At 48.8% G+C, this 26,100-nt stretch overlaps 1 protein-coding gene across 1 annotated transcript in view; it reads right to left on the bottom strand.

Annotated features, from left to right (window-relative positions):
• Positions 1-8,155: 8,155 nt before the first annotated feature.
• The window catches only part of UMODL1 (uromodulin like 1), a 58,258-nt gene continuing 40,313 nt past the window's right edge, over positions 8,156-26,100 (bottom strand). The window contains exons 15-22 of the mRNA XM_036851046.1: positions 25,122-25,335; positions 22,363-22,500; positions 20,358-20,677; positions 16,084-16,229; positions 15,351-15,587; positions 14,919-15,078; positions 13,038-13,122; positions 8,156-8,337 (exon numbers count right to left, since the gene is read on the bottom strand). Of these exons, the coding sequence (XP_036706941.1) occupies positions 8,156-8,337; positions 13,038-13,122; positions 14,919-15,078; positions 15,351-15,587; positions 16,084-16,229; positions 20,358-20,677; positions 22,363-22,500; positions 25,122-25,335 (1,482 nt within the window). The remainder of the gene's footprint in view (positions 8,338-13,037; positions 13,123-14,918; positions 15,079-15,350; positions 15,588-16,083; positions 16,230-20,357; positions 20,678-22,362; positions 22,501-25,121; positions 25,336-26,100) is intronic.

Here is a 26,100-nt window from a genome sequence, read left to right as displayed (position 1 = left end):
CCAAATGTTCTGTGTTAATGGCAGTTAATTACATTTGACAAAATTAATCTCATCAATTAAAAACTAAGACCAGGTGGAGGCCAAGTCAAGAAGGAGTAAGGAAAGATGCGGAGTTGGCGTCTCCCCACAACTAGGGCGCCTGCTGGCTGCTGGTGGGGGACTCTGACGCCCAAGGAGACGGGAGGAACCCCCAAATGAACCGGTAGGATGCGGGGGGACAGAGGGGGAGGAGAAGTGGAGGCCAGACAGGATCAGCGCCCCTGAGGCCGGGGAGATCAGGAGAGGCAGGCGGAGGGGCCATCCAGGAGGAGCAGGACAGGAGCAGAGGGCAATTGCCCCACCCACTTGGGCACAGGGAGCCTCCTGAGCTCCCAGCCTGGTCCCCCATCCTCCAAGGGCCCTCCCCCCCCAGCCACATTGGTCCTGGAGGCATAGGAGGGAGGCTGGGGAGATCAGGAGAGGCAGGCGGGAGGGGCCCTCCCAGACCGGAGGAGCAGGAGAGGAGAAGAGGGCATTTGCCCTGCCCACTCAAGCGCAGGAAGCCTGCTGGGCTCCCAGGTGAGGTCCCCGCCCTCTGAGACCAGGGGTGGGGGGCATGCATACACATATTAATCAAACTAACAAAAATTAAATTCAAAGAAAAAATATTAAAAGCAGCAAAGGAAAAACAAAAAATAACATACAAAGGAATCCCCATAAGTTTATCAGCTGACTTTTCCACAGAAACCCTGCAGGCCAGAAGGGAGTGGCAGGATATGCTTAAAGTGATGAAGGAGAAAAACCTACAACCAAGATTACTCTACCCAACAAGGATCTCATTCAGATTTGATGGAGAAGTCAAAAGCTTTTCAGACAAGCAAAAGCTAAGAGAATTTAGCACCACCAAACCAGCTTTACAACAAATGCTAAAGAAACTTCTCTTGGCAGGAAACACAAGAGAAGAAAAAGACCCACAAAAAGAAAACCGAAAACTATTAAGAAAATGGTAATAGGAACATACTTATCAATAATAACCTTGAATGTAAATGGATTAAATGCCCCAACCAAAAGACACAGACAGGCTGAATGGATACAAAAACAAGACCCATATATATGCTGTCTACAAGAGACCCACTTCAGACCTAGGGACACATACAGACTGAAAGTGAGGGGATGGAAAAATATATTCCACGCAGATGGAAATCAAAAGAAAGCTGGAGTAGCAATACTCGTATCAGATAAAATAGACTTTAAAATAAAGACTGTTACAAGAGATAAGGAGGGACACTACATAATGATCAAAGGATCAATCCAAGAAGAAGATATAACAATTATAAATGTTTATGCACCCAACATAGGAGCACCTCAATACATAAGGTAAATGCTAACAACCATGAAAGGAGAAATCAACAGTAACACAGTAATAGTAGGGGACTTTAACACCCCACTTACACCAATGGACAGATCATCCAAACAGAAAATAAAAAAGGAAACACAAGCTTTAAATGACACAGTAGACCAGAAAGATTTAATTGATATTTATAGAGCATTCCACTCAAAAGTGGCAGATTACACTTTCTTCTCAAGTGCACATGGAACATTCTCCAGGATAGATCACATCTTGGGTCACAAATCAAGCCTTGGAAAATTTAAGAAAATTGAAATCATATCAAGCATCTTTTCTGACCACAACGTTATGAGATTGGAAATTAGTTACAGGAACAAAACTCTAAAACACAAATACATGGAGGCTAAACAGTGTGCTACTAAATAACCAAGAGATCACTGAAGAAATCAAAGAAAAAATTTAAAAAATACATAGAAACAAATGACAATGAAAACATGATGACCCAAAATCTATGGAATGCAGCAAAAGCAGTTCTAAGAGGGAAGTTTATAGCAATTCAATCTCACCTCAAGAAACAAGAAAGATCTCAAATAAACAATCTAACCCTACACTTAAAACAACTAGAGAAAGAAGAATAAAGAAAACCCAAAGTCAGTAGAAGGAAAGAAATCATAAAGATCAGAGCAGAAATAAATGAAATAGAAATGAAGGAAACAGTAGCAAGGATCAATACAACTAAAAGCTGGCTCTTTGAGAAGATAAACAAAATTGATAAACCCTTAGCCAGACTCATCAAGAAAAAAAGGGAGAGAACACAAATCAATAAAATTAGAAATGAAAAAGGAGAAATCACAACTGACACTGCAGAAATACAAAGGATTATAAGAGACTACTACAAACAACTATATGCCAATAAAATGGACAACCATGAAGAAATGAACAAATTCTTGGAAAGGTACAATTTTCCAAGACTGAACCAGGAAGAATTAGAAAATATAAACAGACCTGTCACAAGTAATGAAACTGAAACTGTAATTAAAAATCTTCCAACAGACAAAAGTCCAGGACCAGATGGCTTCACAGGTGAATTCCATCAAACATTTAGAGAAGAGCTAACACCGATCCTTCTCAAACTCTTCCAAAATATTGCAGAAGGAGATATACTCCCCATATCACCCTGATACCAAAACCAGAAAAAGATATCACAAAAAAAGAAAATTATAGACCAATATCACTGATGAACATAGATGCAAAAATCCTGAACAAAATACTAGCAAACAGAATCCAACAGCACATTAAAAGGATCATACACCATGATCAAGTGGGATTTATCCCAGGGATTCAAGGGTTCTTCAATATATGCAAATCAATCAACGTGATACACCACATTAACAAATTAAGGAATAAAAGCCATATGATCATCTCAATAGATGCAGAAAAAGCTTTTGACAAAATTCAACACCCATTTATGATAAAAACTCTCCAGAAAGTGAGCATAGAGGGAACCTACCTCAACATAATAAAGGCCATATATGACAAACCCACAACAAGCATCATACTCAATGGTGAAAAACTGAAAGCATTTCCACTAAGATCAGGAACAGGACAAGGATATCCACTCTTGCCACTCTTATTGAACATAGTTTTGGAAGTTCTAGCCACAGCAATCAGAGAAGAAAAAGAAATAAAAGGAATACAAATTGGAAAAGAAGAATTAAAACTGTCACTGTTTGCCAGTGACATATTATACGTAGAAAATCCTAAAGATGCCACCAGAAAACTACTAGAACTAATTAATGAATTTGGTAAGGTTGCAGGATACAAAATTAATGCACAGAAATCTCTGGCATTTCTATACACCAACAACAAAAAATCAGAAAGAGAAATTAAGGAAACACTCCCATTTACCATTGCAACAAAAAGAATAATATACCTAGGAATAAACCTGCCTAAGGAGGTGAAAGACCTGTACTCAGAAAACTATAAAACACTGATGAAAGAAATCAAAGATGACATAAACAGATGGAGAAATATACCATGTTCTTGGATTGGAAGAATCAATATTGTGAAAATCACTATACTACCCAAAGCAATCTACTGATTCACTGCAATCCCTATCAAACTACCAATGGCATTTTTCACAGAACTAGAACAAAAAAATTCACAATTTGTATGGAAACACAAAAGACCCCGAATAGCCAAAGCAATCTTGAGAAAGGAAAACAGAGTTGGAAGAATCAGGCTCCCCAACTTCAAACTATACCACAAAGCTACAGTAATCAAGACAGTATGGTACTGGCACAAAAACAGGAATATACATCAATGGTACAGGATAGAAAGCCCAGAGATAAACCCATGCACATATGGGCACCTAATTTATGACAAAGGAGGCAAGAACATACAATGGAGAAAAGACAGCCTCTTCAATAAGTGGTGCTAGGAAAACTGGACAGCTACATGTAAAAGAATGAAATTAGAACACTACCTAACACCATACACAAAAATAAACTCCAAATGGATTAAAGACTTAAATGTAAGACCAGACACTATAAAACTCTTAGAGGAAAACATAGGAAAAACACTCTTTGACATAAACCACAGCAAGATCTTTTTTGACCCACCTCCTAGAGTAACAGAAATAAAAACAAAAATAAATAAATGGGACTTAATTAAACTTAAAAGCTTTTGCACAGCAAAGGAAACCATAAAGAAGACAAAAAGACAACCCTCAGAATGGGAGAAAATATTTGCAAATGAAACAGCGGACAAAGGATTAATCTCCAAAATATGCAAACAGCTTATGCAGCTCAATATCAATAAAACAACCAATCCAGTTAAAAAATGGGCAGAAGACCTAAATAGACATTTCACCAAGGAAGACATACAGATGGCCAAGAGGCACATGAAAAGATGCTCAACATCACAAATTATTAGAGAAATGCAAATGAAAACTACAATGAGGTATCACCTCACACTGGTCAGAATGGCCATTATCAAAAAATCTAGAAACAGTAAATGCTGGAAAGAGTGTGGTGAAAAGGGAACCCTCCTGCACTGTTGGTGGGAATGTAAATTGATACAACCACTATGGAAAACAGTATGGAGGGTCCTTAGAAAACTAGACATAGAACTACCATATGACCTAGCAATCCCACTACTGGGCATATACCCTGAGAAAACCATAATTCAGGAAGAGACATGTACCACAATGTTCATTGCAGCACTATTTACAATAGCCAGGACATGCAACCAACCTAAATGTCCATCAATAGATGAATGGATAAAGAAGATGTGGCACATGTATACAATGGAATATTACTCAGCCATAAAAAGAAACAAAACTGAGTTATTTGTAGTGAGGTGGATGAACCTAGAGTCTGTCATACAGAGTGAAGTAAGTCAGAAAGAGAAAAACAAATACCGTATGCTAACACATATATATGGAATTAAAAAAAAAAAGTTCTGATGAACCTAGTTGCAGGGCAGGAATAAAGAGATAGACATAGAGAATGGACTTGAGGACATTGGATTGGAGGGGGAAGCTGGGGCGAAGTGAGAGTAGCATCAACATATACACAGTACCGAATTTAAAATAGCTAGTGGGAAGCAGCCACGTAGCACAGGGAGATCAGCTCTGTGCTTTGCGACCACCTAGAGGGGTGGGATAGGGAGGATGGGAGGGAGGCGCAAGAGGGAGGGGATATGGGGATATATGTATACGTATAGCTGATTCACTTTGTTGTGCAACAGAAACTAACAACACAGTATTGTGAAGCAATTATACTCCAACAAAGATCTATTAAAAAAATTCTTTTTAATAAAATAAAAGCTTGAGAAATGAAAAAAAAACTAAAACCCTGTTATATATAATTCTGTCTAAGTTCTTCACGGAAAAACACTATCCTCTCAGGTGTTAGGTATCAAATACAATTCCATTTGCTTTAAATAAAGTGAAAAGCATTATCAGTTAGCATGGTGTAATGAAGAAAATTCTAGACTAAAATGCCTAGATTCTAGACCTATTTCCTCATGAACTCATTTTGTAAACTTATGTAAATAACTCACCCATTCCTTCTCCGGTTTCCCATTGTGCAGTGGGTAAATAGTGCCTCACCCCTGGTAAAATTATTTATTTTAATATCTGTGAAAGTGCTTGGAACAATATAAAATAAGGATACATATAATGTTATTTCTACTTGCTATAAAAATTTTCGTATTAATAGATGCCTTTTGAGTCACTGCTGTGTAAATAAAAATAATATCCTAGTAATGCAGGACAAAAGTTAAAGAGTATATATGTCTACTAAAAATCACATTGGCAGTATTTTTATGACTCACCTATTTTTATTTTTTTATTTAATTGTATTTTTTTATACAACAGGTTCTGATTAGTTATCTATTTTATACATATTAGTGTATATGTGTCAATCCCAATCTCCCAACTCATCCCACCACCACCCGCCCACCCCCGCTTTCCCCCGTTGGTGTCCATATGTTTATTCTCTACATCTGTGTCTCTATTTCTGCCTTGCAAACTGGTTCATCTGTACCGTTTTTCTAGATTCCACATATATGTGTTAATTTACAACATTTGTTTTTCTCTTTCTGACTTACTCTGTATGACAGTCTCTAGGTCCATCCACATCTCTACAAATGACCCAATTTCAATGACTCACCTATTTTTAAAAGAACTTCAACTGCACTGTCAAATAGTTTCGAAAATGTTATGTATTTGACAGAGGGTCAAATGGATGGATGGATGGGTGGCTGGGTGGGTGGGTGGTAGGTGTTAGATGTCAATGGTGAGCAAAGCCAGGAAGGACCGCCTGGACCACTTAGGGTGGTAAGGGGCCTGGGAGCTCTGTGTGGTGGAGGCGATTGCGTGATGGCAGAGCTGCGTTCGAGCTTGGTTCGAAGATCCCTGTGTCTGAGGCTCTGGGCATCCAGCTCCTGGCCTGCTTCTCCACCAGCTCCGCTCGCCCACCTGGTGCTGCCTTGTCTGGGACCCAGGCAGAGGACGGGCCTCCTGGGGGCAGGCAGAGGCTGTGTTTTCACCACTTCTGGAGCTCATCCAGGCTCTGGATGCGGGACAGAGCAGACTGCCATCAACGCTTGAGTGAAGACTGGAGCTTGATTCACGGCTACCTGTGCGGGGAAGGAGATCACCTGCGTCAGTCTGCAGCAGGAAAGGTGGGGTTGATGCTGGAAAGCCCAGAGTGGGTCGTGGAGGTTACCACCAACCCCCAGGACACGACATCTGTGCTTGCCGAATAGTGAGAGATTGAGCCCAAATAAAAGGGCAGCGAATCCCAGGAGGCACAGGAACCCCAGTCTCCGGTGAGTGCAGCTCCCGTAGGTCAGCAGTCAGGTGAGACAGGTACACACACCTGAGCCAGAGGGCCACACCCTCGGGGCTTTGTGCCTTTGTACTGTGGACCACCCACGGACGGCCACACCCTCGGGGCTTTGAGCCTTTGTACTGTGGACCACCCACCTGGACTCAGGGCTCATCACCGAGTGGGGCTGTACCAACTGCCAACCTTGGGGATGTTTATTTGTTTGAGATTTTCAAAAAGCAGATTTTTTCAGGAACTTGAGAACCAGTTATAGATGTTTTTTACTTTGGAAGACAGAAGTCCCAGGAGAATAAGAAAAGAAAAGGGGACAATTTTCCCTCTAGTGTTTTAATTTCGAGGAGGGGGCCATCCAGCACGGCTGAGGCACCAACACACAAGATTTCCTTAGAAATTCCCCAGGACAAGTGTTGGCCTCCTTGTTGGAATTCATTTCCTAAATATTAAGTAAAAGTTGCTGAAATTCCCTTGCGATTCTATGCGGGGAGGTGATTGGCCCTGGTCCAACCCTTCCCATCCAGGCTGTAAGGGCTCCGAGGCCCTGGAATCACGTGAGCTCTTGGGTCCTCGGAGCAAAGGGGGCTGAGACAGGGTGAAGACATCACGTTTCCAGTGTCTGCAGGACCAGCCCCTGGAGGAGGTGACATTTTCTCTGACGACGCTGAAGTCACCCAGAAAGGGACGTTGCCTTGTGGGGAAGTGCGCTGTAACCCCGCCTCTGCTGTGTGATGGGGGTGATTCACTTGAGCTCTCTGAGCCCCCTTTCCTCATTTAAGGGATGAGGCCAGGAACTGCCACACTTTGAGGAGCTGTATCAAAGGTCTGTTATCTCGAGAGAATGAAGAGCTAAACGTGGGGAAGGTGGCCCAGCTGGGGACGCTGCTGACCCAGGCAGGAAACTGGGACCTAGGCCGGCCACTGCGGGGCATGTCCACGTGACAGGACCCCCGATGGGGGCAGGATCGAATAGGATGGGGAAGTGGAAGGGTCTTCGTGACCAAACCTTGCGGGCCCCCAACCAGACTGGAAGGCACCCCGCCAAGGCAGCTGTTATCTTTATTATTAGAGGAAAGTTGAACTGAAGTTACCGCTGTTGGTCCCCTATCTAGAGCCTCAGCAGAGCACATCTAGCCCTCTAATCACGCGGCAGTCTCTCCCAGCAACCGGCCCCCATCCTAAGGCACAGGCCAAAAGTCACCTCACTAACATGACAAAAACACCTTTACCGCCCTCAGCACTTAGGAAATTCCAAGGGTTTCAGGACCTCTGTGCCAGGAGCAGTGGATGAAGACCAAATATATATTTCTGATTATAAATCACAGTATCACAGGCACGAGACGCCGAAACCCACAAATCTACCCTTTGCCAAACCCCGCGGGACGCGCTGTGCAGGCACCCTCGGTGGCAAAGGCAGGACTGGTGCATCAGATGAGACGGGCCTCGCTCCTCACCCACCTGCGGGCAGCCGGGCGCCTTATTCGTGGAACACCTGGTAGCTGAAGTTGTCGGACTGGGTTTTGAAGTTGTATTTTCCGGTCATTCTCTGGTAGCGCATGATGAGAAGGGCAGCTGAACCCGCCACCAAGGCAAAGGCGGCCACCAGGATGAGGACCAGGTAACCGGCTCCCAGGCCCGGCTTTGCAGCTGGAGGTTCTCCTGCAGGGATGAAACAGGCACAGGTGGCAGGTCTGTCCAAAGCAGCTGGGCCTGGTCCCAGCGGGGGCCCAGCATGGTCCCTGGATGGAGGGCTCGGGACGGGACGAACCTGCGATGGAGCAAGTTCTCACGCGTCAGACGTCCAGCGTGCCCGTGTACCCGTCCCAAGCCCAGGAGAGCACAGCAGCCAGGACGGGTCTGCCTGCCCACGTTCTGGATAATCACTGGCCAAGAGGAGGAGGCCGCGTGGGAGCCACAGGCCCTCCAGGTCGGGGCAGAGCGCTCAGCGTGCCCCGCACAGAGACACACTGTGCCCACACACTGCACAGCGCCGGGAAGCCGGCCTTCCCCGGACTCGGGGGCAAGAAAGCACAGGAGAGCCTGGACCCCAAATTGCTGAAAACAGGGACTCAATAAATACTCATACACACGGCCTCATGGCAGCATATCCAGAATAGCTGAAAGGGGGAAACAGCCCCCAAATCCATCAGAGGATGAATGAATAAACAACATGTGGTCCATCCACCCAGTGGAATAATATTTGGCCATAAAAGGAATGAGATTCGGCCACAGTTTATGACATGGATGAGCCTTGAAAACATCCATTGTGCTGAGTGACAGGCAACAGTCTCCAAGGACCACACGTCGTCGTGTGACCCTGTTTCTAGGGAAACCAGAGACAGGAAGCCAACCTAGGTAGTTTCAGGGGCAGGGGAAGGGCTGGGGAGTCTCTCCCTCCTGTGGGCACGGAGCTGCTTTGGGTGATGAAAATGTTTTGAAACTAGAGAAGGGTGGTGAATGTGCTAAATTCCGCCCAATTATTTATTTTAAAACAGTTAACTTTATATTAGGTGAATTTTATCTCAATTTTACCACAGGAGCTTATCAGAAAGGTCTGGGTAGGAAAGCATTCCTGGACGATAAGGGACACTCGAGATCCCATTTTCCATTTCTGGAGCTGTTTCCGGAAGTGGCCGCAGCTCTGGGTCTCCCAGTCATGGCTCAGACGAGTGCAGACACCAAAGTGATCCAACAATGGCCTAGAAGAGGCTCCCACGCAACTGCCTGGATGGTGGGCCAGCTGGAACCGGGCAAACCCCTCCTCCAGAGGGAGGACCACACTGGGATAGGGATACTGGGGACAGTTGCTGGAGTGGCTGCAACCTCCTAAGGAACCTGAGGCCTCCAGACTCTGGGGCACCAGCTTCCTGACAACTCCTTCATGGCTGGATCTTAAATCCATCCTCCAGTGGCTGCTACAGTGGACCCTTCCCCCTCCTCCTGTGCCTCATGTAGGGGACCAACTTGTGAGCACAAGGGGGGCTGTCTGCCCTGAGGATGCTGGAGCAGAAAGGCAGAAGAGTCCCCCTTGTTGGTCCCGTGGAGCCCAGCCCCAGCCCCAGACTGGCAGCTACAGAGATGACCGAACCTGTTCGGTCGCTGCCTCTCCAGCTGGGTTTCTGTTCCCTGCAGCTGAGCACTCTTAACTGGCCACTGACTCAGAGCTGCTCCGAGTGGGGTCCACAGGCCGGTGCCGTCCACTGGTTACCATGGTCCAGGAACCGTTACTGGTCCAGGAGAGATGTTTACAAATCGAGAGGGAGCCTGTGTCGCAACGTGACCTGCGCTATCAGTGGGGGTATTTCCTTAAACATAGTATCCATCTGTCAGTCCATGATGGACGAGATGCTTAAATAAAAGACACTGGTCCTCCCGCAGGATAGCAAGAGCAGCCGGCACCATGCACAGGGCTGTTGTGATATCACGGCGGTGATGCACATGATCAATCTTTTTGCAAAGACACTAAAACCTATCGCTGCTCTTGTGAAGGGGACACATCTCGGTGAGGGAAAGTGATGGAGGACCTCCCGGCACGCAAATAACCTAGGAGCAGGGTACATATAACCCAGGCCCCTTCCAGGGGGTCCAGGTCCTTCCAGAGGTCTGAGGTCCAGCTCAGCTGTCCTCTGGGGACACCCAGGCTCCTCACTTCTGAGCTGCCTCAATAATTGTTCCAGACCCTTCCCACTGGGACATTTCAGGATCCCACGGACATTAATCTCAAACATTCTCTACCTCTTCACACAAAAAACTCTAGTGAGAGAGAAATAATGTTCTCTATAAAGCAAATGGCCATGGATGATTTCCAAAAATTAAGTGCAAAAATTACAGTGCCGATATATGATTTGTTGGTAGCACAGATTCAGCAACGATTACCAGTGGGATGCTGCCTTAAAATTGCCAACACACAGTGTTACGTGTTGAAGTGTATCCCTCCGAAACAGGTATGTTGAGTCCTAACCCCCAGTGCCGGAGAATGTGACCTTATTTGGAAATAGGGTCATTGCAGACATCTTTAGTTAAGTTATACTGAAGCAGAAGAGGCCCCCAATTCAATGACTGGTGTCCTTGTCAGAAGACGGAGACCTTCAGGAGAAGCCATGTGATACAGAGGCAGAGGCTGGAGGGATACAGCCACAAGCCAAGGATGCCAGAGCAGAACCACCAGAAGCTGGGAGAGAGGCCTAGAACGGATGCTCCCTCAGGGACTTTGGAAGGAACCAGCCCTGCCCACCCCTGCCCACCCCATGATCTTGGACTTGGGTCTCCAGACTGTGAGAGAGTATTTTCTGTTATTTTAAGCCACCCAGTTTGTGGTTCTTAGTTTCCTGTGTCACTAGCCCCAGAAAACTAACACCCGTGGTGTGAAGGCTGGGGTGGACTGACCCCTGGAAAGGAAGCCAGGGCAGCCCCTGGAGACCAAGGGTGGGTGGGTTAGGAAAAGCCTGGAACTGCTGGGAGAGGCCCAGCTTGTCCAGGTGACAGCTGTGTGAGCTTGGACATGTTCCCTGAGATCTCCCAGTGTTCTCATTCTCCCCCAGAGTAGAAGTGATGTGATAGCAGGGGACAGGTCATGGGTGCCCAGTGGGAGGGGCCGGGGTGCAGGTGCCCAGTGGGAGGGGCAGGGATAAAATCCTGGAGGTACTTGTCTGCCAGCCTCTTTTCACTCTGTGTCTCCAGCAGTATTTCTGTTACTACACACTATTAAAATGTAATCACCTGCCTACCAGCTGAGAGATTCCATGTTTCTAAGTGATGTTTCTGTATATTTGTATGACACAGTTATGAAGCAAAAAAGCTAATAATACAATGAGAAAGAATGATGAACAAAATGAGTAATTATAATCCTTGTTATTGAGCTTGACCGTCTATACCCTTATTGTGTTTGGTGTTCTCTGCAATGGTTGTGTTAGTAAAGTGCACTACCAGTTAGGAAGGACAACAAATAACACTTACCAGTAACTTCTATGGACAAGGCACAGTATGAACTAGGAATTGCCGTCATCATCATTGTTGTCCCCATTTTACAGATGAGGGAAATGAGGCAAATGCAACATGCCCAAAGTCAGACCCAAGTTTTGTCTCCAGGCAACCTAGCTCCAGCATCACAAATTTTAGCCTCACAGAGGATTTTTATTTACTGTAATCTTATTGGCCAGGTATGTAGGACTGTTGTAATAACTCCTATGATGTAGAGAAAAAGCACAGGGCCTGACATACAGTAGTTAGAGGAGATAATGAATAAGTGGGTAGATGAGTGGATGGATGGAGGAATGATGGATGGATGGATGGGACTCAGAAGACTCAGGAATGTTCCTAAGACCACACAGCTCAGAAGTGTGAGAGCCTATGTTTAAACAAAAGCCTCCTGACTCCAAACCCAGTGTTTTTTTCCACTCTGGTTTTGACATTATCTGTAATATCTACGAATAAATAGAAGTTCTGTTTCTATAAATAAGAATGCAATTCACATACATTCTCTTTCATATTAGATCAATCAGTTCTCAGCCATTTAAGACAGTGAAGAGGGTAGGAAAAGCACATTGTCCCAGGACCCAGGCCAGCGATGGCCCGAGGACCAGTGCAAACACCAGGGCCTGGAATCCAGCTCCAGAGACGTTGAGTTGGTTGGCCTGGGGCATGGCCTGGGACCTGTGATGTTTTTTTAATTTCCAAAATCCTTTGGATGAGAACCAGCAGTTGAATATCACTGGCCAAGAAGACCTCCCTTCCCAAGCCCTGGTTGGCACACCCATCCCGGTTTACACCCTGCATCCAAAACCCAGAAGTTCCTGTATGGGAAAATAGAGAGGCAAGGAGGGCCATCCAAATCAGGAAGAAAAACAATAAAAAAGGAAAGTCAACTAGGATTAGGTTTAGCTGTAAGGAAGAGAAAAACCCGAAATAGCAGCGACAAAGAAAATGGAAGCTTATTTCTTTCTGGCATAAAAATTGGAGGTCAGAGCCCAGGCCTGGCCCTGCAGCTTTGCTCTGTGGTGCCCTGGGGCACCCGGCTCCTGCCCCCATGGTGCTCATGGCCCCAGATGGCGGCTGGCTGCAGCCGCCTCCCCTGAATGTCAGGCAGCCGGGTGGGTACCAGATGTTTATAAGGCAGGCATCCTTAAAAAGTTGTCACTTGACACTCTCTCTTGCATCTCATTAGCCAGAGCTCACTCATATGGCCACTCTTGCTGTGAGGTCGGTTGGGAATTATAGTTTTTATTCCTGGCAGCCCCCTGTCCCCTAAAAACTGGGGTTTCTATTACCATGGAAGGAGAAGAGAACAGATATTTGGGGACAGCTAGCAGTTTCTGAATCAATACCCGAGTTTAGTTGTCTAAACCAAGTCACCAACTCACCTTCGGACCGAATCAGGGGTCCCCAGGACATCTGGTGCGTTGCAGAGGGCTCACCATTTCTCAGCGACCGAAAGTCATCGCAATTCTGTAATTTTAAAAGGAGAAGAAGTACAAATTAGTTGAACAACGTTTATGAGAAATGTACCCACTATCAGCGTTGATACTCTGATTCGTACATGTTCCTTCCAGCTGGAAACGTCAAGTCACGATGGATGAGTTCAGTCAGGGGAGAAGGAGGAGGGGGGAGGCTGGACCACCTGGGCCTCGGGGCTCTGCAGGTGGGGTGCCCAGCTGGATGGGGGAGGGCTGGGCAGCAGGAGGGCTGGAGGAAGCAAGATGTAGCCCCCTGTGCTGTCTCCAGTTTCTAGCTCTGGCCCCTTGGCCCCTGGGGGCATCGTCTCAGAGTCACCCTTTGTTCTCCACAGCCTGCGGCAGACACCTGCTCCTTTTAACACCTTTGCCTGATGAAAAGTTTCAATGACATGATAGAATCTGTCTACCATATACCTGCCATGGGGTGCAATGTGTCCCCCAAAAGATGTTGCAGTCCTAACCTCAGTACCTGTGGACGTGACCTTATTTGGAAATAGGGTCTTTGCAGATGATCAAGTTAAGATGAGGTCATTAGGGTGGGCCCTAATCCAATACGATTGTGTTCCTGTAAAAAGAGGACATTTGAACACAGACACAGATATGCACAGAGGGAAGACATGTGAAGACACAGGGAGAAGGTGGCATCGATCAGTCAGGGAGCTGGACCTGGAACAGATTCTCCCACAGCCTCACAAGGAACGGCCCAGCCGACGACACCTTGATCTCGGACTTCCAGCCTCCAGACTGTGCGAGGATAGATTTATGTTATTTAAGCTGCCCAGCCTGCGGTACTTCGTTACAGCAGCCCCAGGAAACCAATACAACACCCATCCTAGAGGAGCTTGGAAAGAAATACGTGAAGCTCATAGTGTAGAGAATTTGAGAACCGGAAGCTCCTTCTCAAAGCTGTCGTGGTCATTAACACCCTAGGGTTTCTAAGGGGCTGATACAGGCTTGGAGCCCCTCAGCGGGCAGGCACCAGGAGTCTGTGTTCCTTTCCTGCTGTTGTTCCAGAAGACCTACTGTTTGAGAAAAAGTGACAGCAAAATCAGGGCTCACTGGATTTCTTCTGCTGTGCATTCTGAATGATGTTTGGCCCTGATCACCCAGGAAAACCGCCCAAGTTTTGTAAGGAGCACAGGAACAAATGTGTCCCCAAAGGAGAGAGAAATATACAGTTGCTGAACCAAAGGCCAGCAGAGCCCTCCGTGCCATCCCCAGCCACAGGTGACACATGACAATCACTTCATATACTTGTCTGCGGATGAAGAATAACTCTCCAACCCAGAAGTGCAAAGCACATTGCAAATTCAAAGTTCTGAGGAAATGAGAATGTAAAGTTATTCATAATCCCAGCGTAAATGCTGAACGGGAAAGAACAAAAACCTGATTAAATAACCTAGCGGCTAGGATTCAGCAGCGTGCCATCGACTTGCTAAAAATAATTTCAAATTAAAATAACATTTTTACACCGAAATATGCATTCGGTCACCTGGAGGAGAAGCATTACAGCACCATGACAAGCAAGGTCTGATGTGATGGCCAGTGGAATGGTATGGTCTAAGGAAGGACTCAAGTTAGCCACCCAGCGACACTGGTCCTCCACCCAGGACTGCCCACCGTTAAAACCTCATTTCATGTCTTTTAAGAGCCAGGTCTGCAGAGCCCAGCACCTCCTCCCTGAAGTCTGGCCCCAGAAATGCCCAGGCCCTGGGCTTCTGATCACAGAGCAACCCTCCTCATAACAAAGAGGATGAGTCCAGAGGTTTAGAACAGCTAAACACCTACTATTTTGCACGTCGTTCCAGGGGATTCCATGCAGATGCGGAGTTTGCAGTGCAGATAGACTATGGAGTTGTTGATGAAGGAAAAGATTTTCAGCTTAAACTGGGCCTTGTTGGAGTTCCCGTTCTCAATCACATTCGTGTGTGTATTGGGGATAGGGCAGCTGGGAAGAGAGAAAGTGACTCATTAGTTCTAAACTGGCCCTCCTGTCCTTGTTCCCAGGTGAGTTTCCTTACCGTGCACCTGAGTGCACACAGGGCATCCCCACTAGGCTCCAAGAAGGCAAGGATGGCTAGGTCTCCAGTTCCCAAGAGGAGGGTCTCCTGAGGGCACCACCTAAAACCCGGGTCTGCATCCATGCATGTCTGGAAATTCAGAGGGTCCAAAGAAGGTTACACAGAGGGGGTGGGTGCCCAGTGCCCCCTGAGCCCCTACCTGTTGTTAATGAAGCCAAACATGACCGGGTCCCTGGCATTGCTGGATGGCGTTGCCCAGCACTCGGTCAGGACCACCTTGAGGTTGCTTTTCTGTTTATAGAGCCCTACTTCAATCTTGACGTCATCACTGGCAGACACGGTATAATTTTGAGGAATAGGAGAGTCTCCAATAAATAACTGCATTTCAGTGACAAAACTTCCAGCGCCATGGAGGTCCTCGATGACGGTGTAAACCCTGCAAGAGGGAGCGTTTGCAGGGGGGGCTCTGCTTCTGTGACCCTCCTGTTCCCATTTCTCCCCAAAATACAACTCCAAAGAAAGATGGAATTAAAAGAAGACCACCCAAATGAGAACAAGCAAAGAAAGGCTATTTTTTTTTGAGCTGGCTAGAGCTGGGGTCAGCCCCGGTCACTAGAGTTTGGTGGAGACTCAAAGGCAGGCAGAGGAGGGGTGAGCTTCACAGGGGAAAGGGGGAGACAGGCGTGCCCTGATGGGGGCGTCCCATGCAACTGGCTAAGGGAACAGATCTGGCTTTCCCGGGTTGGTTCTAAACTGGAAATGGGGACAAATCTAGGGAAGCTGGCAGTTATTAATCGTCTTGGCCACTGCCTTTTGTATGTTCAGTCTCTCAGAAGGGTCCTCAAGTGATTAAAACCCGAAAGAAACCCCCAAGTGATGGTGCTGGGAGGAACGTGAGCTGCAGGGAATTGGGGAGAGACCTCTGCACTCACCCCCACTCCGGGGTGTAGCCCGATGACGTCAGGAGGTCATTCTGGAAGGCACAGTGGATGGGGCTCAGGATCTTCAGGTGATGGATGATGCCCTCTGGGGACAGGTCGTTCCTCAGCGTGGTCCTCACCACCGTATTCGTCATGTTCTGAACACAGACGGGAAACGAGTGAGCTCCCGGGCCCCAGCAGGCCCCCGACATGGCTACGGACCACAGTTCTGGGTGCAGGGGTTGTTTAAAGCTTATCCCCCCAAATATGAAAACCTTGACAACTTTTTCCCAGTGTAAATTGCAAAAGAGAACATAACGTCGTGACATCTGGTTTAGCCTATTTCCTGTACCCGCTTTCTTCATTAAAAGAGAACCAGAGACAGACTAGATCAGATGATACCCCAAACAATAGATTAGATTCTTCCCCAAATAATCCCCAAGTACACTTCTGAAAATTAGAGAGCAAGCCCTCACCAAAGGAATCGAGTTAAAATAAATTGGTTAAAGTCTGCAACTAAGAAGTACTAGGGATGTCATGATAAATATAATTAGCACTGCTGTACTTTATATATGAAAGTGGTGAAGAGGGTAAACCCTCAGAGTTCTCACGCCAAGGAAAAAAGTTTTTTCTATTTCTTTAATTTTGTATCTATATGAGACGACAGATGTTCATTTAAACTGTAATAATCATTTCATGATGTACGTAAGTCAAATCATCATGCTGTACATCTGAAACTAATACAGGCTGTATGTCAATTACATCTCAATAAAACTGGAATAAAAACTTTTTTAAAAAGAATCTTTAGCTGTTGGATATTATTAGTCTCTCTAAGTTTTTATACAGATGCTGAAATTAGAATGATTGAAAGTCATAATAATTTTTAGAATTCATTTTCCTTGGTAGAGATTCCTGATGCATTAGCTTCTGGGAACAAAGGTGGATAGGTTCTTAACTGAACGATCCAAAATGGAAACATTTAAACACAAACTCTTCTTTGTTTGCTTTTTAAAATAAAGTGCTTGTGTTCGTATCTCATATTTTTAATTATCTGCATGATGTTTACAGGTCCTGTGGTTTCTTCAGCTCAGAAGCAGACCCTCATTCAGCACATTTAGTTTTACAATAGCCAGGAAGCCACATCTCGGATTGGGCTGTATTAGAGGCACCAAGTTTAGAACATGTGTCCTCACAGTGGTGGACATGATGTGCCTTGACTCACTTTGAAAAATGCCTCAGAAAACCTGGACAGTCCCCTGCTATCTTCACAAGAATTTTACACGTATTTATGAAGATGATTCTGTACTTCGTGAATCTCTGGGGCACGGGCTAATTTCTCTCTTCTTAGTCATACTCTAAACCATCTGAATATGGTATATCAAACTGAGAGGTGAGACCTTAAATTTAACGGAAACATAGATAGTATGAAACATAGTTTGATGTATATAGTACATTAAACTGAAAGATGAGACCTTAAATTTAACTTTTTTTAAAAACTAGGAGGTCAATAAAATTTAACCCCCTTCCCCCCAAAAAAGAGGAAGAACCTGCTAACCGTACCTAATCTGTTGTATTTGTATAACTAAGTCTCCAGGGGGACACTTAGTTTTTGACAAATTTCAAAACACAGAAGAGCTCCTGTGGTTTCCAGGGCCTGGATGACTCATAAGAGATGAATTTCCCTCTGCTCTGAAAGCACCCTGAATTTCACTGAATTTAATTGCTAAACCAGGTGTTTGTCTACCACGGAAAAACAAGCAAGTGGGAGAGCCGACGCCTGCAGCCTTGTGTCTGTGCCTCCGTGTAGGTGGTGCTGGTTCCCCCGAGGGCAGCCCGGCCAGCCCATCGCACCTGAGCACTGCGGGCAGGACTGTCTTATTTTCTAGCATCTGTCACTTGAGGTCTGCAGGTCCTGCACCAACGTGGACCTGAGAACCACAGCGGCAGCTCTGCCCACACCCGCGCCCGCCCCCCGCCAGCGTGTGTGCAGACTCTGGCTCAGAACTGAAGTCGCCCAGAAGCTGCGGCCCCCCCACTCCGCACCTCCCACCTTGGCTGCTCGCTCCCTCTCCGAGCCCCCACCTCCAGGTGAGAGTCTTAGGAATCTTTAAGAAAGAGAAGCCAAACCCTGGTTATTTTCCAGTTGTGCTGGCTGGAGGGGTTGGAGGGGGACTGCTGAAGGCTGTGGTCACTGGAAACGTCCCAGCTGGTCCGTCAACCCAGCGGCCCTGTGTGTGGGTCTGAGGACCACCCCACCCCCGTCAAGGGGAAGGTGGAATCACGCCTGAGGGCGGCCAGCCGGGCCCGCAGGTGCGCGTGGTCCTCCAGCTGCCTGGGCAGCCCTCGCCCCGGGTCTGGCCTCCAGGCAGGCTGGTACCTTGGAGCTGCCGTTGTCCCCGTGCCCTGTGTCCCCTGCCTGCCCTCCCCGGGTCTCTTCTGCGAGAAGTCTCCCACTGTGTCTCCCCTGCCTCCCCTCCCCAGGGCCCTTCCTACTGAAGCCCACGCCAACTCTGAGCCCTTCAGCCCGCGATGTCGCCTCCCTGTGCCCTTGACCTGGGGTCATCAGCAAGCCTAGCCCATCCAGAGCCTGGGCTCACCTGCCCCACGAGGGAGCTCACCCAGGGCTCCAACCAGAGCCTCTGAGGGTGCGGGTCCCTTGCCCACCCCGTGCCATTGAGGCCCCTGGAGAGGCAGAGTCGCAGAGGCCGCAGGGCTGGTCCTCGGAGGCCAGGAGACCTTGACCTTGACCACCGTCCCCATAGACCTTGGTGAGCCTCCAGGTCCCACTGGTTAAACGTGGATGACAACACCTGGCCTGGGGGTGATGAGGGGGCTAGACACCCAGCCAGCAGGTCCTTGGGGTCCTCAAGACCCGGTTCCCTCTCCACCCCTGTGCTAGGAAGCAAAGCCGGAGACCCTCAGCCCCACCCCCGCCCAGCCCAGCAGCTCAGCATCCCTGAGGACCACCTTCCCCCAGTGCCATGGCCGGGCCCCTGCTGAGACCGTCCCCCAGCCCACCTCCCACAGGAGGCCCTTCCCCTTCGGGCCGCCGTCCCACCCAGGGCCCAGCCATCCCACTGGCCAGAGCTACTCGGACACCCTCCACCTTGTAAATCCTGCCCCATTTCTGACCTCCCTCATCCGGCTATCTGCACTTGCCCTCTGGGGTCGTGGTCCACCCCCCATACACCCCTTGGGACCACTTCAGCCTCCTTCCAGAAGGCCCCTCCCCACCCCAGGCCCAGGAAGCCCAGCCCCACCCTGCTCTACTGGGTGATGGCACCTCCCGTGCCAGGACCTCACATCTCTCCAGGGACAACACCACCCAATGCTGTTTCTGCTCCCCCCGTGCCCGGCACTGGCTGGACCCATGGAAGGTGCTGCTCGTCGGCCTGGCGTGGCCTTGAAAGCAGTGGCCAAGCGTGGGGAGCGGGAAGGATGGGGGGTGAGGGGTGCAGGAGCATCACTGTGGCCTAGAGGCAGCATTTGAAGACGCAGGACCTGGAGCCATCAGCCCACCACGTGATGGACGCTGCAAACCAGAGGTGCTGACATGGGCCCAGGACCCCCAGTCCAGAGTCACCCCGGCACTTGGGGAGGCATGGGAGCCCCTCTCTGCACATGAGATGCGAATGCCTCCCGGCCAGGACAAGCCCACTCCCCGCACTGTGCCATAGAGGAAAGGCCCTCAAGTAAGGAGATTTTGGATGGGCCACGGCTCTCCAGCCACCCCGCATCCCCACCAATGCACGGGAACACACAACCGTTCACACATTCTTCACAAACACACTCCCACATGCACACACATGCTCACCAACACACATGCACACGGACACATTCTTATACACGTGCACGCATGCGCACACACACGCTCGCCTATGCACATGCACACACACACACTCACCTACGCACATGCACACGAACATGTTTTCATACACGTGCACACATGTACACAGGCACACACATTCACACGCAGGCTCCCGGCTTTCCTGCCCTTTCTCCTCCCCCACTGGCTCTCCATCCCGCCTGTGCATCAAAATCACTGGGAGGCTGTTGTAAACCCTGACTTTCCACCAGAATCCCTGCACCAGGGTGCAGCCTGGTCCCCAGTGAGAGCTCGGTCCTATTCTAACCCTTGGCTGGGTCCTCCTGCACTTAGAGTTGGAGGCCTCGGGGTGCAGGGTCTTCCCGGCCCCCCAGGCCACACGCGGACCCTCCCCGGATCGAGATCCAGACTCCCAGAGCTCCCTCCCCGCGCCCCATGGTGGGTCTGAGCCCGGCCTCACACTCTGCACGACGGTTCCACACTCGCCCCACGCGGCCACCAGGATCACGTGTGTGCTGTTGTGGTCGCTGACATTGCAGGACGGGTGTCCCAGGTACAGGGAGGATTCAGGGATGGACTCCTGCTGCAGGAAGCGCTTCTGGATGGCGATGGCCACCTTCTCGATCTCACAGAGCACCCTGACGGCCCCGGTCAGGTTCAGCCGCGGGGACAGGCCCTGGGGGTCTGGGCGGGCACCCTGCACAGAGGCAGCCCCAGGTCCTGCTGGGGTAGGGGGCTGCTCTGGGCCGGGGGTCTGGGATGTGTTGCCAGGAGAGTCGCCTGCAAGGCACGAGGAGACAAAGGCATAGGGTGGGTCTGTGCTTCGGGACAGCCATGTGAGCCTGGCCAGCGAGGTGGCACAGGGCGGGGGCGGGGTAGGGGGCAGACAGCAGGTGGACCACCCTGCACCTGCAGCAGCGCCCACCAGGGTCGCACGTGCCAGCAGAGCCACACACATGCGTGTTGCATGTTCCTGCCAGCCCAGGCAGCTGGGCCTGCCCTGGTTCACCGTGGCCCCCGTGGCTGGGGGACTGAGGGGTCCCCTGCCCTCCCAGACTCTCCCAGGCCGACGCTGGGCGTGTGCTGAACCCTTGGGCTTGGGATCAGCCGTCACCCCTGGGGGCCCCTGAGTCTTATCTCTAAACTGGGCTAATGAAGTTTACTCTCTGGATCCTTGTGTCCCTTGCTCCTACTCCAGCTTCCTGCTTCCCTAAAGCACGCTGGGTTTCGACCTCTAGAAGAACACGAGGCTCTGTAAGAGCATCCACCGTCCTCGGAGGGCAGACCCAGGACACGCCTCAGCCCTCCCGGAGCCTCCTCTACGGCCCGGCTCTGCCGCCTGCCACCCCGGCACCTGCCCTCTCATCTCAAGATGCTGCTTACCTGGCTTCCTGGCCCCAGGATGCAGTCCAAACCCCTGCTCGTGGCGTTCACAGCCTTCTCAACTGGCCTCACCCGGCCTCGCTGGGCGGGGTGCTCCCCCTCTCTCCCACCCATCTCCTGTAGGAACCACGCTGCAGCCAGCCCACGCTGCATGCCTGGACCATGCCCGCCTTCAACAGCTCTCTTCTTACTGTTGCACCCACCCACCACACCCTGCCCCACCGCAGCCCCCTCTGCTGGTGCCGTCTGAGCCATCCTTTAAGACTAGCTCGAAGACACCTCTTCCAGGAAGCCTTCCCTGACCACACTCATGGGACTGAAACAATTTAGTCTCCTCAGGGCCTCCTGCTTCTGCCTCAAGTAGAGCATATTCCATATTCCTTGAGACACTGTGTTCACTCCTATAAGCATCTGTCTCCTCTACTTGACCACAGATCCCTGGATGGCAGGGGCCATCTCCGGGTCAACAGTGAATCCACGAAGGCCCCATGTAATGGGAAAAGTGCTGTGTGGACAGTGGGGCTGAGTAGAAACGCTTCCATGTCATGTGTCATTTGTCACACAGGCTGTATGTTTTGCAGGATCATCTTTTAGCATCTGAGAGGACGCACCTGAGTTGATGTGTGTATTTTCTCATCAAGGGCATCAGAAGAAGCACTTGGAGATGAGGCACCACCCAGAAGGCTGGAGGGATGTGGAAGGATGGGGCGGCACAGGCATGTGCACACGTGTACACACACACACACACACACGCACACATGTGCACACACATGCACGTGCACACACACATGCATTGTGCACCTATGCATTGCACACGTGCGCACATGCACGTGTGCACCTATGCATTGTGCACGTGTGTACACACATGCATTGTGCACATATGCATTGAGCACCCTGCACACATGTGTACACAAATGCACTGTGCACGTATGCATGCTTGTACGTGTGCACACACACGGAAACTTGCCCAAGACATAAAACTATGCCAATCTCGTTTAGAAAAGACGCACTTTGGGGATGAATGTCCTTCAAAGAACAGACTATCTGAGCGTATTCCGGACAAGGGATCCAGAGACTATTACCTTCGCAGGGTCTTCCAGAATATTCCACGGGGAGGTCGGGGGTGCCTCCCTCGCAGCTGCAGGTGAAGGACCCCAGGCTGTTGCGGCAGGAGGAGCCCGGGGCGCAGTCGTCCTCCCCGCTGTCACACTCATCGTAATCTGCGGCGTTTAGGAAACAAGACAGGAAACCCTCACAGGAGGTTTGAGCATCGCGGCTCTGCCCACCGTTACAGGCAGCCTGCATCTCGGGAACCAAGATTAAAATTATCAAATGATAGCAAAGATGGCCAGTTCTGCAGGGTTCAGGAGACAGGGCGGTACCCCGATCTTCTGCCGGGGATGGGGGTGGGAGGCGGGTGGCAGGAAGTTTGCAGGGGCTGTTCTGGAAGGAGGATGATGGGGGCGGATGGGAGGGGGGGAGGGTGCAGGCAGCTCAGCATCCCCTCAGCTCCCTGCAGACCAGGAGACCAACGGGCCCCACCTGGACCCTGGTATCAGGCAGACGGACCCCGGCACACACTTGCTTTCATCTCTAAGCTCAATTACTTACCTTATGAACCATAATGTGCCTTTATTGCAGAAAATGGATAAAAACCAGGACAGCTTAGCAAAGAACATAAAATCCCCCCGTGAGGCCACCTCCCAGGTGTTAAGTGTTTGCATGTTGGTGTATTCCTTTCCAGCCTTTTGAAAGGCAGACTGCAATGCAGCTAAGATCACATTTTATACACAAATGTGAGTCCTGCTTCCATCCCATTTCCTTGGGTCAGGAATATTTTCTATCTCAGCAAACCTCATTTTTAATAATTGCCTGACAGTCCATGGCATGGATTACCAAAATTGACTTACTACCTTCCCTATTATGGGACTGTGGGTTATTTCCAATCTTCTGCTTTTAAAGTAACACTGAGAAGAATGTCTTTGCATGTAAACTATAGTCCACATGAGTTCTGTTTCCTTAGGATGGAGTCCTATAAGTGCTATGATCATGTGCTACATGCAATAAGCAGGATAAAACATTAAGGAAGAAAGACAAATATCATATGATATAGCTTATCGGTGGAATCGAAAAAATTGGTACAAGTGAACTTATTTACAAAACAGAAATAGAGTCACAGATGTAAAAAACAAACTTATGGTTCCCCAGGGGGTGAGGAAGGGATAAATTGGGAGATTGGGATTGACATACACACACTACTAGATATAAAATAGGTAATTAATAAGGACCTGCTGTATAGCACAGGGAACTCTATTCAATACTCTGTAATGACCTATATGGGAAAAGAATCTAAAAAAGAGTGGATAGGTATATATGTATAACTGATTCACTTTGCTGTACAGCAGAAACTAACGCAACATTGTACATCAACTGTACTCCACTAAAAATTAAAAAAACAAAAACAAAAACAAAAAAACAAAGTAAAAAAAACCCCCCAAAAATAAAAAAACAAAGTGGATGAAACATTTTTAAAGCTGTTGACAAATACCAGGAAGTGTGAGCAAATCCTATTCTCCCAGCGCTGTGTGCAGGGGCTGCTTCGCTATCAGGATTATCTTTAAAAAAAAAAATTCCTTGTAGATGGGCAAAAAGAGTAACTCATTTTAATGGGAATGCCTTTGATTCTTCCATCTTTGTTAGTCGCGTGGGAGTCATCTTTCACATATGGTCTATTTGGGTCTTTTGTGCCTGTGTCTATTGGGTTCTTAGTATTTTATTACCAATGTGTGTGATCGCTCTTTATTTAGGATATAATACTTCATCAGATTGTTGAAATTACTTTTTGGTTCACTGCTTGCTTTACAATGGTGACTGTTTTGTTTGACATGAGAGTTTTAACTTTTTATAGAGTCAAAGAGTCCAGGCTTTTCCTCTGCAGGCTTAACCCTTCTCATTCCAAAGATCAGAAAAATATTCATCTATATTGTCTTTGACTTTATCCATACATGTAATTACAAGCTTTTTATCGTTTATTCTCAGGCATGCTATGTGCTAGGGTCTGAACTGTGTGTCCTCAAAATCTGTGTGTTGAGGCCTTGACTCCCAGTGTGACTGCATTTGCAGGTGGGCCCTTTAGGAGATAATTAAGGTTAACTGAGGTCGTTAGGGAGGGGCCCTGATCCGATAGGACTGATGTCCTTATAAAAAGAGACAGCAGAGCACTCCCCCTCTACACACACAGAGGAAAGGCCATGTGAGGACACAGCAGGAGGGCGGCCGCCTACACATCAGGAGCGGGCCCTCACCAAAATCAGCCGGCACCTTGATCTTGGACTCCCAGCCTCTAGAACTGTGAGAAAATAAATGTCTGTTGTTTCCATCCGTGGTATTTTGTTACAACTCCAGCTGACTAATACAATATGAGAAGAGACTCTAAATTGCTTTTTCTCCCTGCTTTTCTTTTCAATTATTTTTCCTAGGAGCTCCTTGGAAACTGTGCTTGGGAGGAAGTCTGACAGCAGAGAGGGACCTGTCTGCCCTCAGCCCATGGAAGAGCAGCAAAGGCGGGAGGGGCAGGACGCAGTCTGCAGAAAGGATGCAACATCCCCGGGAATCTTTGCAGGTTCACCCGAAGATTTTTCAACCCTTAAACCTTTTTTAAAAAAAAAAAAAACACATAGGAGCAATAAGAGAGATGAGGGTCCTATCTGTTTCACATTCTCATCTAACGCAGGGAAGCCCTCAAGAGGAGGCGCGTCTTTCAGAAACAAAGCCAGTGGCTAGGATTTCACTGCCTCTCCTTTGCAGAGTGAGCCGCCATCGGGGTCCAGCCTCCGCCTACCCGTTATGAAGGGGTCACCTCCGACCACCTCCAGCAGAGGGGCATTCTGAAAGGCGGCCAGGAACGTGGCAGACACCTCCCGGACATCCACGTCTGCGATGACCAGCAAGTTGAACTCCACCACGACGCTGCCACTGGAGATGCGGGTCACTTCCACCTGCACCCCACCTGTGTCCAGGTGCTGAAGCATGGAGGCTGGCAAGGAATTTCGCACCTTTAGAGAAACAGGTCTGGTGAGAAGAACCGCATGCCGAGAGAGAGGAAACGGGGTCCTCGTCCTAAGGTGGCTCCTCTGGGGATTGCAGCCAGCAGCAGCGCTGGCCTTGGGAAAGATGTCAAGGCCACAGGTCAGTGCTGCCCAGTCCCCAGGCCCGGCACGAATGCCGGTGGGGTCTGAGACACGGAGCCCTGTCCCCCAACCAGAGCCAGCCGGTCAACGTGGGGCTAAGTGCCAAAGCCCCCCCGCTACGGGGCTTGTAACTTGGTAGGGGGCTCACAGCGGCATTTAGGATCTGCTGCTCTTAGCTCAGAGCCCCGGAGGGCAGGGCTGAGCAAGTGGTCCTAGGGAGGGACACCACCTCCCCGACTCCATTTTTTCCAGGACAGTCCTTGTGACCCGCATACTGCAGAACACTTCCCCTTCCTTTCTTCCTGCTGCCTTTCCGAAAACTGCTTCCCCGTGAGCACCCTACTGAGACAGATAGTTCCTGCCTCTAAAAGCCTTGTTCATTATTCCATCAATTTGGACAGAATCCTACATCACACACCATATTATTCCATTCTAGCCCATCATGGCCAAAATGCCCAGAAAGGTACCCGATCTTGTAATGAGCTTTAAGTTGTGCATATAATGCAAATGTGCTATGGAAGAGCCCACCTCCACGGTTTGCCCTCACAGAGAAAACCTGGTCTGCATCTGAACTGCATGAGGTTCAAGGCACAGGCTCGTGGATTCCCAGCCTTGGGACAGCCAGTGTGA

The sequence above is a fragment of the Balaenoptera musculus genome, chromosome 4, assembly GCF_009873245.2.
Source record: "Balaenoptera musculus isolate JJ_BM4_2016_0621 chromosome 4, mBalMus1.pri.v3, whole genome shotgun sequence".
Lineage (NCBI taxonomy): Eukaryota > Metazoa > Chordata > Mammalia > Artiodactyla > Balaenopteridae > Balaenoptera > Balaenoptera musculus.
The sequence above is the reverse complement of the archived record's forward strand: the minus strand, read 5'-3'. Positions and strand labels throughout refer to the sequence as shown.